This window comes from Gallinula chloropus (genome assembly GCF_964237585.1).
Source record: "Gallinula chloropus genome assembly, chromosome: 22".
NCBI classification, from domain to species: Eukaryota; Metazoa; Chordata; class Aves; order Gruiformes; family Rallidae; genus Gallinula; species Gallinula chloropus.
Window position 1 is genome coordinate 6923711 of NC_140107.1, and position 15141 is coordinate 6938851.

At 58.3% G+C, this 15141-nt stretch overlaps 1 protein-coding gene across 1 annotated transcript; it reads right to left on the reverse strand.

Moving 5' to 3' along the window:
• Positions 1-1736: 1736 nt before the first annotated feature.
• LOC311200089 (bone morphogenetic protein 8B-like) lies at positions 1737-13875 on the reverse strand (the record flags this gene model as incomplete). Its single annotated transcript, XM_084274257.1, has 7 exons — positions 1737-2415; positions 4226-4336; positions 4681-4760; positions 5533-5727; positions 6589-6737; positions 7745-7937; positions 13446-13875. 7 exons carry the CDS (start codon positions 13873-13875, stop codon positions 2266-2268), a joined length of 1308 nt encoding a protein of 435 aa, XP_084130383.1. The 3' UTR covers positions 1737-2265.
• Positions 13876-15141: the final 1266 nt, after the last annotated feature.

The window sequence follows — 15141 nt, forward strand, 5'->3', positions numbered from 1 at the left end:
CCTTTCCCATCAGCAGAGGGAGGCAGGTCCCTGGCTGGGAATCCAGCCTGGTCCAACAGCTTTTGCTGGGATGTGTACATGGGAGGAGAAGGGTGATAAAAACCCCAGAGGTGATGCTGTAGGAAGGAGTTTCATTTCCAAACCCTGGTGTGTGGGGTGGGATAGGTGGGTACCCATTGGGGTTCATGCTGGGGGTGGCTCTGGCTGCGTAGCACAGTGTGGGGAAGGGATGGATTTGGGGCTTCCTGCGCTGTGACACCACTGGCACTTCTGGGGAGGAGTGTTTGAGGGGACAAAGGGGTGTGTGGTTGGGGGGCTGGGGGTTTGGGGCTGTGTTTAACAGCAACTGGGGGGGGTTTGGTTTCACCAGCCCAGCTGCTGGTGGATCAGGGGTGTTGCTGTTCCCTAATAACCATGGGATTGCTGGTTTTCCACCCTGGGGAAGTCGTGTGTTGCCCCACAGCTGGGACAAGGCGAGGGCTGGGCACATGGACATGATACCTGACAGACAGACAAATGGGTGCAGCATTTCCCTTCCTGGGTCCCTCCCTCTTGCTGTTTAAATCTCAGTCTTCCAAGACAGGCTTTGCAGAAGCCTTGGGCCCTTGTGTGATGGTGGGAGCCGGCCCAAGCCCTGGGCTTTCTCCATGGGAGGCACCATGTCCCAGGGAGCTGCACTCGCAGCCTGAGCTGGATCTCAATATGGGATGAGCTGGTGGATGAAATATTTCTAGAGGCAAGAGGGGTTGGAAGGGACCTCTAGAGCCCATGGGGTCCAACTCCCTGCCCAAGCAGGGTCCCTAGGACAGGACACACAGGTCGGTGTCCAGACGGGGCTGGAATCTCTCCAGAGAAGGAGACTCCACACCCCCTGGGCAGCCTGTCCCAGGGCTCCCTCACCGGGAAGTTCTTCCCCAGATTGGTGGGGAACTCCCTGTGCTCCAACTTGCAGCCATCGCCCCTTGTCCTGTCCCCACAGACACTGCCCATGTCCCCCTGTGTCCCACCCTTCAGATATTGATAACCATTGATCAGATCCCCTCTCAGGCTTCTTTTCTCCAGGCTGAACAGCCCCAGGTCACTCAGCCTTTCCTCACAGGGATGATGCTCCAGGCCCTTCATCATCTTAGTGTCCCTCCTCTGGACTCTCTCCAGGAGATCCCTGTCTCTTTTATACCAGGGAACCCAGAACTGGACACAACACTCCAGGTGAAGCCCAGCACTGTCAGGGAGCGGATAGTTCCTGTTTGGGTGGGTTTATTGGGCTTTTCCCCTTTGGACTTGGCTAAGCTGGGATCACTGTTTGCTCAGTGACACAAGCTGCCTGAGCTGTGAACCAGCCCAGGCCCCTTCCTATTAAAAAGGGAACAAATAAATAAGCAAACTATGCAAATAACACAAGGAAGGTGCTTGGGGGCTGAAGCAGCCACAACCACATCATGAGCCCACGGGACACATCCACCAGTGAGCTGGGGAGACCCGACCTGACCTCAACCTCCCATCACAACGCTTCTTTTTCAAGCAAATCAGTACAATTTTAGCCCAACCTGGGTCATTTTTTTTTTCTCATTGCGAAATCCCAGCCACTGAACAGAGCTCTGCTGTGCCATGACTCTGCTTAGAAAACAAACAGCAAGAGAAACTACGGCTTCACTTCCAAACTAGGTGTTTATTTTATAACCCTGTCAGATATATTATTAGGGGTTGGTGGGGTTGGGGTTTTTCTTTCCCAGCTGGCTGAGTTTTGTGAACTTTAAGTAAACAGGAGCAGGTTAGTCAGCCAGCTACTTAGTTGGCTGATGGTGTTTTCATTAAGGGAATTAAAAGCGCTGGGTAGAGGTGAGAGTGTTAGGGGCTAGAAACAGCTCGACCCCAGAGCAACTCGGATGCTGCCTCCCTCATCCTGGTTATCCTTCAGCCCTCAGCAAAGAGTGGGAGATGGGGAAAGCACGTCAGCCACGAGCCAAACAGACACATACCCAGCCACAAATCCTCTCTTTCCTATATATATATATATATATATGTATATATATGTACGTATTTGTCTTGTTAGGTATAGCAAGAGAATAAAAGTTTTGTATTATTTACATCCACTTCTAGGAAGGGGGGTGGGATTTGGGATTTGGTTTCTTCTTTGTTGGTATTAATGGGCTTTGCCACCGTGCAGCCCCTGAAACTCCTCTTCCACCCACACAGATCCCTCACCGAGCATCGTGTTTCCCAGGTGGGAAGGGGGTGGGGTGTTTGGTGGAAGGGATCTGGCTGTCAGTGGCAGCCACAGGATTTCACCACCATGTTGCGATGCTTCTTGAGGATGACGTTGTTGTTGCTGTCGTAGTAGAGGACGGAGGTGGCGCTGAGCTTGGTGGGGGCACAGCACGCCTTGGGCACGGCCTCGGGCTTCATCAGGTGCACCTGGGAGACCATAGAACGGTCTGGGTTGGGAGGGACCCCAAGGGTCCCAGAGCTCCAACCCCCTGCCACAGGCAGGGACACCAACCTCCAGGCCTGGAGCTACACAAGGTTGCCCAGGGCTCCATCCAACCTGGTCTTGAACACCCCCGGGGATGGGGCACCCACCCGCTCTCTGGGCAGCCTGTTCCAGCCCCTCACCACTCTCTCTGGAAAGAACTTCCCCCTAATATCTCATCTCCCCCTTCCCTCCTTCAGCTTCACTCCATCCCCCTTGTCCTGCCAGTCTCTGCCCTTGGACAGGACGGATGGAACCGGTGAACGCCTGGCGAACGCGGCTCCAGGCAGAGTTAAACCCATCAGACCAGCTCTTCCCTGCACAAACCCTGGCTGAATGGGGAGATTATTTCCAGCTTTTTTTTTTGCAAAAATATTTATTCTAAACCCTGGGCTGTGCTCCCTCCAGTTTACATTGGATCAGGGCTCAGGGCTCTGGGCAGCCCCTTCATTAATTTGGGATTCCTGGTCCCTTCTCCCATCCTCAATAGGCAAAAGACTGAAAACCAAACCCACGGGCACAGCTTTTGCGTTGGTGTGGGTGGGGGGTGCTGGATGCTGTTTGTCCCCCCACTCCTCCAAGCCCCATTTCAAGGCTCGGTGGTATAATTTAAAGGACCCAGCACCTTTCTGACCCCCGATGCTCCTCAGGCTTGTTCACCCCCTGCTCAGGACACACATCACCCCAGGAATTCGCTGGCCCAGGGAGGTTCAGAGGCGGCTGGGCGCCCGCAGCCTGTACCCAACATGTGTGACTGATTTATGGCAGGGGCAGCCGAGCTCTCCCAGCTCGGAAGTCCGGTGTTTTTACTGTCCAACCCTGCTATTTGCAGCACTGGCTGGAGCTGGCCCAGCTTCCCCAGCCCTGATGCTTCCCAGAATGGCCAGATCCGGGCGCCAGGTGAGTCACATCCTGCCCAAACCGCTGCGTTTTGGGAAGAGCGTTGGGTTTAGGGGTGATGGGTGGGTGTAGTGGGAAAGGGGAAAGGGATCCCCCCCCCCTTCCTGCTGCTGCCAGGATGGTGCCCAGCCCCGGATGGGGCCTCTGGCAGCTTCCTTAATGCAAAAATTAAACCCCACCAGGCGACACCTTCAAAGGCTCAGTGCAGCACTGGGCGCTCCCTGTAATTAACTGGGAACACCGGAGCCGGTGTGACTCTGCCATTGGGAAATCCAACACTCACAGGGCAGGAAATTCCTGAAATTAAAGCTCTGGCGGGGCTGCAGGGTGGGTTTGGGAAAAAACCTGGGGCAGTGCAGCATAAAGGGATGTGCTGAGCCCGATGTTTGGGTGCTGAGCTGCAGCGATGCTTTGAGGGACCTCGGGTCAAAGCCTTGTGCGTGGCTGGGGAGGAGGATGCACCGGGAATGTGATGCTCTCCCCTCCTCTCCAGCTGCTGGGGAGCACCCACCCAGATGTAAGCACCCACCCAGGTGTGCAGGCACTCACCCAGATGTGCAAGCACCCATCCAGATGTGCAAACACCCACCCAGAGGTGCAGGCACCCACCCAGAGATGCTGGTACTCACCCAGATGTGTAGTTACCCACCCAGAGATGCTGGTACTCACCCAGATGTGTAGTTACCCACTCAGATGTGCAAGCACCCACTTTACCACACCCCTTAATGTAAACTCTCAATTGCAGACATGCCCAACCCCACGTCCAGCCCCTTATTGGGACCTGCCAGGCTCTGACCACTCCCCACGGACCCCCAGCATCCCCATCCCTGGGATGCTGTGGCGGGTTGCACTGACCAGGGACTGCAGGATGGCGTGGTTGGTGGCATTCATGCAGGAGTCCAGGGGGAAGGCGCACTCCCCCTCGCAGTAGTAGGCTGAGTATCCCTGTGGAGCGATCACCCAGTCCTAAAAAACAAAGGGAAAGGGGGTTTTACACAGGTTGCACCCTGAGCTTCACCCTTCCTGTGCCCCCCTCACCCATCCCCACCTACAAAACCAGCCCAGCTGGCTTCTCCCTGGGTGCCTGTGCCAGCACCAAGGGTTTATTGGGATATTTTGGACAGACCCACGAGATGTTCAGGGTCAGGTTTGGCTTGTGGAGTTGATATTTCCCTCCCCAGGTCCTGTGACGGGGTTGCAGCATCTCCTGCCTGCCCCCCAATGCTCATGCTGCTGCAGAGGGGCTGTGGGGGGACAGAACACCCAGCGATGGGGGTTGTTTTTACTCACATCTCCTGGTAGATACGTACCAGCCAGCCAAGGTCCTGGAAGCTGACGTAGAGCTCGTGGCGCCGGCAGACCTGCCGCCCGTCCGCAGCGTGGACATCATCTGTGGGAGAAGGGCACAGGCAGCACCCACCCCCGGGCTGGGACCCCCCTCCCCAAAAAGCTGCAGCTCTCAGGGTGGGATTGAGCACCCGGTGGGTGAGTCCAGAACCAAAGAGAAGCCTCTGTGGCTGCTCAAGGGGAAGAGAAGTGTCCCTCTGACACCGGGACACGGGGAGCCAGGCTGGGAAGGGCCAAATCCCAGCTCTGCTCATGCAGGACCTGGTGTCAAGGGTTTCCCAAGTTAATGGGGTCAGGAGAGCTGCAGCTTCTCACTTCTCTCCTGCCTGAGAGCCTTACCCAGGGCTGTGACACCATCCCAGGGCCATGACACCATCCCAGGGCCGTGACACCTTCCTGGGGCTGTGACACCCTCCTCGGTCCATGACACCCTCCTGGGGTGGCTTCACAACTAGGGACAATGCTGCTTCTTGCTTCCCTCCTGCCTGAGTGTCTTCCCAGGACTGTGACACCTTCCCAGGACCGTGACACCTTCCCAAGGCAGCTTCACAACTTCGCCCCAATGATGCCCAAAAAGTCCAACACCCAGCTGCTCTTCAACATCCCCTGGAAACACCATCACCTCGAGGGCACCCACTCAGCCCTGCTGCACCTCCCAAACCACAACCACCACCCATCCTAAAAACCCAGAGCTTCCCCCCCCACACACACCTTGAACTCATTTCTGGGCCAAACCTGGGGCTCCCAAAAGGAGCCGTGGCCGTGGCAGAGCCCAGCAGTGTCCGTGGGGTTTCCCACCCTGGCAAAGCCCTTACCAAAAATCCCTGGCAGCTTGTTTGGGTGTGGGAGGTCGTTGGTCTTTTTGGGCTGGCGCCTCCTGGGGGGTTTGGCCGCCCGTGTGACACGCGTGGGGCTGGGGTTTGCCCGGAAGAACGTCACCATGAAGGGCTGCTTGGAGCGGGGTCCCCGGCGCCCCAGCAGCCCTGCCGAGCCGGGGTCGACGCTGTGCCCTGCAGGGATGGGAACCACGTGTGGGTTTGGGCTCAGAATGAGCTTGTTTGTTAAAGCAAGGAGCTTAAAACACCCCCCACCCCCCCACACACACTCCTCCCACCCCACAACCAGGGAACTTGCAGCAGAGAGATGGGGGTTCAGCATCCCGAATGGCTGGACCACCCTGCGGCTCCTGCTCTGCTGGTGGCCCCTGGCCCTGTGCTGGTGGTGGCCTCATTCACCACGGCCACATAAAGAAGGCTGAGGATTAAAACCAAGTGGGACCCATGTGAGAGGGTTTCCCCTTTGCCACTAGAGAGGAAAGCTCGGTGTGGGGGGGATGGGGGATCGGTGGCTGTGATTTCTCCTCCCCTGGTCTTGGAGTCCCTGTGCACCCACAAATGCACCTCTGGAGCAGATTTGACCCCTTGCTGAGAAGAGGGTAAATCTTCCTGCACCTAAGTGAGGATTCCTCCAGCAGTGGAGTTCATAGAATCACAGACTGGTCTGGGTGGGAAGGGACCCCAAGGGTCACAGGGCTCCAACCCCCTTCCACAGGCAGGGACACCAACCTCCAGGCCTGGAGCTACACAAGGTTGCCCAGGGCCCCAGCCAACCTGGCCTTGAACACCCCCCAGGGATGGGGCACCCACCCCCTCTCTGGGCAGCCTGTTCCAGCCCCTCACCACTCTCTCTGGCAAGAACTATCCCCTAATCTCTCATCTAACCCTTCCCTCCTTCAGCTTCACTCCATCCCCCTTGTCCTGCCAGTCTCTGCCCTTTAACAAGCCAATTCCCCTCCTGTTTCTATGTTGCTGAGAGGGGCATGAGGACTCCAGCTCCCAGGGATGTGGCCCAGGTGGGTTAGGCAGGCTCACCATCGTCTGTCTCCACATAGAGCCGCAGCCCCAGGTTGTATTTCCTCTCCACCAGCCAGTGGTTGCTGGCAGCTGTGACATCAAACACCAGCCAGCCCTCTGTGCCTGCACGCAGGTCCTGGACATCCAGCAGGAACAGGTCAGACTCCCTGTGGAAATGGGGAGAAGGGCCAGGCAGGTGAGTGGGAATTCCCAGCGGGCACCAGCATGACAAGGACTGGTGGAAATGACTCCTCGGTGCCTGTGTCCATGCAGGTCCCAGTGCAGCATGGTCAGGGTGGTGGCTCCCGGTGCCTATGGCTGCGCCAGACCTGATGGTGGCACCCTGACAGCTGCCCTGGGAAAAGCATCCTCCCAGCCCTGGGAGAAGAGCCGGGGTGTGGCATTGCCTGGTGGGAAAGCGTGGGAACAGCTGGCCACAGCCATGCTGCTTCCCTTGGTGTTTGTGTGGAAGGGAAAGTGCCACGTCTGGCACTCACTGGGGGCCCCATCTTCATCCCCATCCTCACCCCATCCCCATCTCTCTCTCCATCCCATCCTTATTTCTGTCTTCATCCTGTCCCATCCCCATCTCTGCTCCATCCCTGTCCTCATTCCTATCCCTGTCCCTATTCCTCTCTCATCCCATTCCATCCCATCCCATCCCCATCTCTGCCTCCATCCCATCCCCATCTCTGCCTCTATCCCCATTCCCACACCTATCCCTTCCCATCCCATCCCCTTCTCTTTTCCCATCCCATCCCCATCTCTGCCTCCATCCCCGCCCCCATTCCCATTCCCCTTCTCATCCTCATCCCTTCCCATCCCATCCTATCACAATCCTATCCTTGTCTCTGCCTCTATCCCCATCCCCACCTCATCCCATCCCATCCCATCCCATCCCATCCCATCCCATCCCATCCCCATCTCTTTCCCCATCCCATCCCATCCCATTCCCATCCCCACCCCATCCTAATCCCCATCTCTTTCCCCATCCCATCCCATCCCATTCCCATCCCTGTCCCATCCTAATCCCCATCTCTTTCCCCATCCCATTCCCATCCCTGTCCCCATCCCATCTCCATCCCTTTCCCCATCCCATCCCAACCCCTCCCCATCTCTTTCTCCATCCCACCCCCTCCCCATCCCTTTCCCCATCCTATCCCACCCCCATCACCTGTTGGAGTGCTCTGTGGCCACCTCGTAGATGCTGATGTGCAGGGTGTCGTTGGCGTGGCGGGTGACACCCCGCGCCTTGTAGATGCGAAACTCGGCGGCCGTCACCGCCTCGCCCATGGGCACCTGGGTCAGGTCGAACCTGAACTCCTTCCAGTATGGCTTCGGGGAGAAGATGTCCCGGTCCTGCTCAACTGAGGAGCACAGGGTGGGTGGGTGGGTGGGTGGGGGCTGTGCCAGCACCCTAAAAGGCTGAGCAGAGCTGCAGCTCCCCACCGAGTCCCACTGATGGGAGCTGGGTCCTGCTCCCCCTCCCACTGAGCAGAATTCCCACTGCTCCTCTCCAAGAGGAGCAAATGCTCCCTCCCCACCCCCCATTTTTCCCCACCCCCCCAACTCTATTGTGCTGCCAACCCACCAGCCTCATCCTTTAGCACTAATTATTAAAGTCAAAATTAAGCCAGGAAGGTTTGTCCACACAGGAGCACAGAGAACCTGTCCTCCCCCTCCCCAAAATATCCAAGTTCGGAGGGGCAGCAGAGGGTTCTGGAGCAGAAGTTGGGTTTTTCCCCAAGTTTTCCTGGCATGAGATGCTCAGGGGACAAAATCCAGCCAGCCTGGGTGTCCCCAGCCCCCTGCAATGTCAAGGCTGGGCTGGGGGGACATGAGGGATGTGGAGGGGGGAATCAGGTCACTGCTCTGTAAAAACCAACCCTCCCTTTTCACCCAAACCATCGACTTTTCTACCCAAATCCCATGATTTGGGTTTTCTTTAATTAGGTCCCTAAAAGAAAGAGCCCAGCACCCGCCTTGGCCCTGACGCAGCCCCGCGGACTCTCTCTCCCATATTAATTATTCACGTCGCTCGTTAGAAACCTTCCAGGCTGCCGTGACTGAAGATAATTAAAGGAGTGATTAAAGCTCATCCTGCTTCGGGCTCAAGAGCCCCATAACACATCTGACCCAGTGCTTACTTGGAAAAAGAAACCACACAAAAAGGGGTAAATAAATTTTTAACACACACCCCCAACCCCCCCATGTGCTTGAAACCCAAATTTTAACCCATTCCAGGGGGGTAAACCCACCCAATACACCCTAAAGCTGCTGTCCCCATGGTGCATCCCTCCAAACTGGGATTTGAAATGGACCTATGATTGACTGATGGATCTATGGATTATTTTTTTATAGAGTTGGGGTTTTTTTTCTTTCTCCCCCTTCCCTCCTCTTTTTTATTTCTTTTTTCTTTTCCCTTTTCTTTTTTCCTTTTCCCTTCCCTTTCTGAAAAAGCCCCACATTCCCTCCACATTCCACACTGGGCTCACCACAAGTCGTGTTATAAAAAGAGCCCAGGGCCAGGCGGGCAGGGGCGGATGCGGAGAGAGTTTCCTGCTCTGGAGAGGAGGATGCCAGCTTGCGGTGGGAGGATGCTGAGGGGAGATGGATCCAGCCTGGGCACCCTCTTTTAGGGAGAACATGGTGACCCTCTCACCTCCCTGACTCCACCACAGCCCTTTTCCACGTTTCCATGTCTTCCACTGACCCAGCGCTGATGGGTTGATGTTCTTGGGTCACTAAAACGTGGCTGAAGGTGCTTGGAAAATCCTTGAACCCCCCCCAAAACACACCCAGAGGAATCTTCTCCTCTCATTTCTTCCCTGAAGAACACCCACCAGCGAGATGTCCCACAGTCTGAGATATACTCAGTGTCCCCTCAGTTGGTTTTGGGCATTTCATGGGTTGCCCCTTTGCTCCCCACCATCAGGTGAGCCCCAACCAGATGAAACCTGGGGGATCTTCATGACCTCCCTGGGATGAGCACCTTCAGCTACGTGATGCTGCAACATTGCTGGGATGTACCTTGGTGCTGGGAGGAGGAATTTGCTGGTAGAGTCAAGGAGGGAACCCAACAACACACAGAAAGTCCCTGGGGTGATTTTCCAGCTCTGGAGAAGGGTGAAAACCCTGCGGAAGCAACAGCTCATGATGAAATCTGTGCTGTGGGGTGATGGAGGGAGCGGGACGAAGGCGGGAACCCAGAGACACTGTCTGGGGACCAGACACGCTACAGGCGACTGCAATTAGCTGTGCACCCTGATGAACCAGCACAGGCTGCTCAGTGTCTGGGATGTGAGACTGGGAGGGAGCCGTCTTGCCACCCCTGTTTTGGGGAGCAGAGGTTGAGGGGGGGGGGGGGGGGGGGGGATCCCTTAGAGGGGCAGGATGAAGGGCACAGCATCCTCACCTGTGCCACAGGGGGTGATGGCACCAACCCAGGCTGGAGGGTCAGAGGGGGTGTGTGGGGGTTGATATTGTGTTTTTTTGGCTGAAGTAGAAACAGCAGCAAAACCCACAACCCTGAGGTGTGTGTGGGGTGCACGTCGCACCCCAAAAGCACCCAGCGCCCTTGGCCCAGGCAGAAAAGTGGGTCCTAAAATGAAGGGGTGGGGGTGGGGGGGGCAGTGCATGGGGCAATGGGTGCTCCCCCAGCCCTGCCTGGGAACCTGCGATTGATTCGAGGCGGGTTGACTCAGCGCCCTGCCAACCCTCAATTATCTGTGGGCGGATTATCCGGATTGCGGATGAGACACACTAAACCAGCCCAGCCCAAGCTCCCTGCCCTCCTTGCCCCCCCTCACCCCCACCCCCCCCCCACCTTCAGCACTGACCGCTGCACCCCAGAGAGCTGCTGCATCTGTCCCTGAAGCTAAACACCACGAACTGTGCCATGTCCTCACACCTCCCCCAAAATAATTAACACCCCCCCCCCCAAAAGATACACACACACGGCTGTGGGACCACACGGTGCCCAGCTCTGGCATGGGTTGAGCCCCACCATCTCCCAGCCCCGAAGATGGGGTGATGAGGCCGCCCGCCCGCCCTTCATCCTGCTCCCTGGGCTATTTCTGGCTCCACTTTTCCTCACTGTCAACTTTCTCTGCTGCTATAAACTGTGCATCAGTCGTAATTACTGGTCCTGGCTGCTCCCGATGGTCCCCATCATCATTGCAGACACTAAATTAAAAGGAAATGCCGGGATATTCGACCACATCAAGTACTCTCAATCCTAAAATAGGTTGAAAGGAGATGTGAGGAAGATGCTGTCCTTCACTTCCAAGCAGGGAAAAATAAGTTCTGGAGGTTTTCCGGAGCGGGAAGCGATTGAAGGCTTATCCCAAGCACTGGGAAAGGCTTCGGCTTCACTCACAAATGCTTTCTCCATCCTCTTGAGATGAAGGCTGGGAGTTGCAGGACATGGGGCTCAGCACTGGGCACCCCCAGCCTGGCTGCTTGGGGCTGTGAGTGAGGCAGCCTTCAACCCTGCTCACCCCTCCTGGCCCTACAAACATCCATCTGAGACCTCAGTGCCACAGGATTTGTATTTGCAGAGGGGTTTTCTCTAATTTCAGGTGTGTGAGGAGCACCAACACGTCTGCTCGGGCTTGTCCCACGCTGCTGAGCATCCCTGGGCTGCTGTGGAAGCCCAGAGATGCAAACGGCTGCAGCATGAAGTCAGGAGTGGGAAAGCCCTGACCATGCCCTGATGACAGCCAGGGGGGGTTAATTGGGTTGGGGGCAAAGGTGCCTGCACAGACAGCAGCAGGTGATGCTCTGTGGGGTGGGGAGCAGAGCAGCACCCCAATGCCCTGGCTAAGTGACAGAGGTGGCCGTGAGCCTCCAGCCTGCAGTGACAGCTCCGTGCAGCGCCCGGGCTGTTGCAGCTCTTCCAGCAAATCTTAAAATTTCCTTCCTTCCCCAGCACTCCCTGGGAAGCAAATCCAGAGGTGTCCAGAGCTGCACCACTGCTCCATCTGGATGGGCAGAGTGGGGGGATATGTGCATGTTGTAGTGCCAGCGGGTGGTTGGGGGGGGGGGGGGGCTCAGGCAGGCTGTAGCACTGCAAGCCTCCCCCTCCTCCTCCTCCTCCTCCTCCCCCTCCTCCTCCTCCTCGCCTATCCCGTTACAAACCTCTCTGCTCCTCGGTGGTTAAACCCTGTGACTCAGGGCTGGTGGCTCAGCCCCGGCCAAGGAGAAATCGCAAAGCCCATCCTTAGCCCAGGCTTAAAAATACGCCCCACCTGACTCCTTCAGTTAGTGCACAGAAATAGCACGGGCCAGGCTCATACCAAGTGGTTTATCCTGGTGCCAAGAGCCAGCAAGCAGGACAGGGAGTGTGGATCTGTCATCACCAAACAAGACCCAGGGTGCCTGGTGGGCACCCATCGCCTGGAGAGACCCTCGCTGCCCCCAGCCGAGTGTGCTCTGCCTGCCCAGACTGGGATGTGTTTGCACACTGGGGAGGTTTCCCATTCCCCCTTCCCAGGAGAAAGGTGTGCCGTTGGGAGCTGCGCTCCCGTCCTGCTCACACAGGGCTGCAGAGGGGGAGGAAGGGGGGGCTGGGAGCAAAGAGGTCCAGGTGCCCAATGGAGCAGCAACTTACCCCATTTGCATGTCCCATCAGGGTAATTGTGTAGCAAATTATGCATGCAAATGAAAGTTAGCCTTCTCCCACAAAAATCTATTTAATTAACATGAAGGGGCTGGTGAAGCCACAGAAATCAAAGCCATTCAAATTGAAGGCTGGGACTGTGTTCCCCAAGTCTCCCAGCTGCTCCAGGAGCACTGGAAAGGGGAGTGGTACCAGCACACCTGTGCCAGCATCCCTGCACCAGCACCAATGACTCCCAGCTGGGACCCCCAACCACCACCCAGAGCATCAGGGTCTGTCCCAGGTCGCTCCGTGGCCTCTTTACATCTGCACGTGGTAAAGGGGATGAAGACCAGACAGAGGGGACTTGGGAGGTGCCCCCCAAGCCCTCCTTCACCACCTCCCTGGGGTGCAGGTCCCCTCCCTGTCTGGGTTCCTCCCCATGCTGGGGGGTGCCTGGAGGGGTGCAGGGGAGGATCTGCCTGGTCCTCAGTGCTGCCATGGTGAGACACATTCCCCTTGCAGGGACCCAAACCCAGCCTTGCTCTGGGGAAGCATCCCAGGACGCGGCCACATCTGCAGCCCAGGAGCCAGGACACCGCTCTGTGCCTGCCGGCACCCCCGGCCCCACACCTTGTCGCCCAGCTTTGGCATAGGTGCTCCCTAAAAGCCCTAAAAGCCTTGCGCTCGGGCCAGGCAGGGGCACCCAAACACCCCTTAGAGCAGCGAGCAGAGTCCGCCCGCCCGTCCCCGGCCTCTTCCCCGCGGTTGTTCAGCTCGGCTCCGTGCACACGAGGCTTTTCCAGCCAGGGATGCTCCGAGCGTCCCACCCGGCAAGGCACGGGCTTTGCCCTGGGCTCGGCGGTAGCTCAGCAGCCGGCCCGGAGAGCAGCGGGCTCCGAGCCGTGCCCAGCCCCGGGCGATGCCGCTGCCTTACCCCCCTCGCCCCTCCCGGGTCCTGCCCGTACGTCCCGGTCGGTTGGTGTATCCCTGTGCCCACGCCGCCTGCATCCTGCCCGTCCATGCCCGCGTCTTCGCAGGCTCCGGTCGCTCCGGTGCGCCCCGGTCTGCTCCGGTTCCTCCCCTCCGCCCCGTCTGCCAAAGCCGCCCAGCTGCTGACCGCAAGTCCCGGTGCCCCCACAGGCTCCGGTCCCCCCTGATGCTACCCGGTGACCCCGAAGGCTCCGGTGTCCCCGGTGTCCTCGCAGGCTCTGGTGTCCCCGGTGCACCCCGGTGTCCCTGTACGCTCCTGCCCCCCCTCCGCTGCCCCCCTTACCCATATTGACGAGGCTCACAACGGTGTCGGCGCGGCTGACGATGCTGCCGGGCGGGGGGCTCTGAGTGCTGAGCCCGGTGAGCACCGGCCGCGACACCGCCGCCTCCTCCCCCTCCTCCTCCTCTTCCTCCTCACCGGCAACGGCGTGGTAGAGATCCAGCATGAAGAGCGGAGCGGCGGCGGCGGGGGCTCGGGAGGCGGCGGGGGCGCGGGGCCGCGGCCGGCCGGGCAGCCCCAGCACGGCCAGGATCTCCCGCTGCACGTCCCGCCGCTCGCCGCCGCTCAGCCGCCGCTGCAGGAACCCGGCGGCGTGGAGCCGGCGGCGGAGGATGCTGCCGCTGCCCAGCTGGCAGAGCACCGCGGCCGCCCAGAGCAGGGCCAGGGCTCCGAGGGGACCCCGGCCCGACGCCGCCCCGCTCCCCGGCCCCATGGCACCGCCGTGCCCCCCACCCACCCCACCCCCCACCCCCCCGCACGATGCGATGCGGCCCCGAGCACACGGGCTACGGGCACGGTCCCGGCTCCCGGCCCGCCCCGGCGGGGCGAGGGGAAGGGAAGGTCCCGTCAGCGGCACCGCCCCGGCCACGGCTCCGGCTCCGGGACGCTGCGGCTCTCCCCGCCCAGAGGATGTGGGGACCGGGGAGCAGCTCCGGGCACCGCAACGCGTGGGCATCCCCCTCCGGGGATGGTTCCCACCCCCCCGTGGGTAACCAGCCCCCTCGGGGATGCTTCCCCGCAGTGGATGCTCATGGCCACCCATACCCATGGGCACCCGATCTTGAGCATCCACCCTCGCAGGCCCCCACTTCAGCAGCACCCATCCCCCTGGGCACCCCTCACAACGGGCACTCACCCTCAGCCACCCCTGCAGACCCCACCCCATGCACACTGAGCACCCACCCCCCATGCATTGCACCACACAAACAGCTCCCCTCACCATCCCACATCCTCACCAATGGCACCCACCTCTCCAGCAGGCACCACACCACCGAGCAGCCCCTCCAGCATCCACTCCCCCCTCCAGCCTTTGAATTTCGGGGCTGGTGGTCCCTCACTCCATCCTTCAAGGAAACCTGTGCCCGAGCAGCGTGTAGCTGCATCCTCCCCGCACAGGAAGGATAAACAGCTCCATCCATCTCCCACACTCACAAAGTTAACACTGGGGAATAAAGTAGGAGGCAAGATTGTTTATTACCGCAAGCAATTTTAATACAAAAATGTGTCTGTTTTTTTTTTTCTGTTTTCTCTTTATTATTTTTTATTTTTTTAAACAATTCATTGGTAGAGCTTCAGATTTGCCTCAATTTAAACCAATTGAGAGAATCACACAGCAACACGGTCCGAGCCGGAGAGGAACAATTCTTTAATAAATACAGGAGCTCTGGTGAGCCCCCCGGCCCCGGCCCGTCTCCTGGTCACTTGGGCAGTGGGATTTTTATTACAAAGAGAAGTAGCGTACAAAAGCCAGACAGGACTTGTAGCGAGTGTGCTGGTGAGACTCGTTTCAAGGACAAGCAACTGTGCGTGTAAGTCAGTCCAGATTTCTCCTAGGAGCAGAGGGCACATCAAATCTCAGCCTGGTTGGAAGTGGAATGACCAGTTAAATAATAAATAGGAAAAATAATAAGAAGAGATGCGGATAAATAGCGGGTTCTGTTAAGGAACATCTCAGGTGGCTCTCTCAGCTCATCAATCC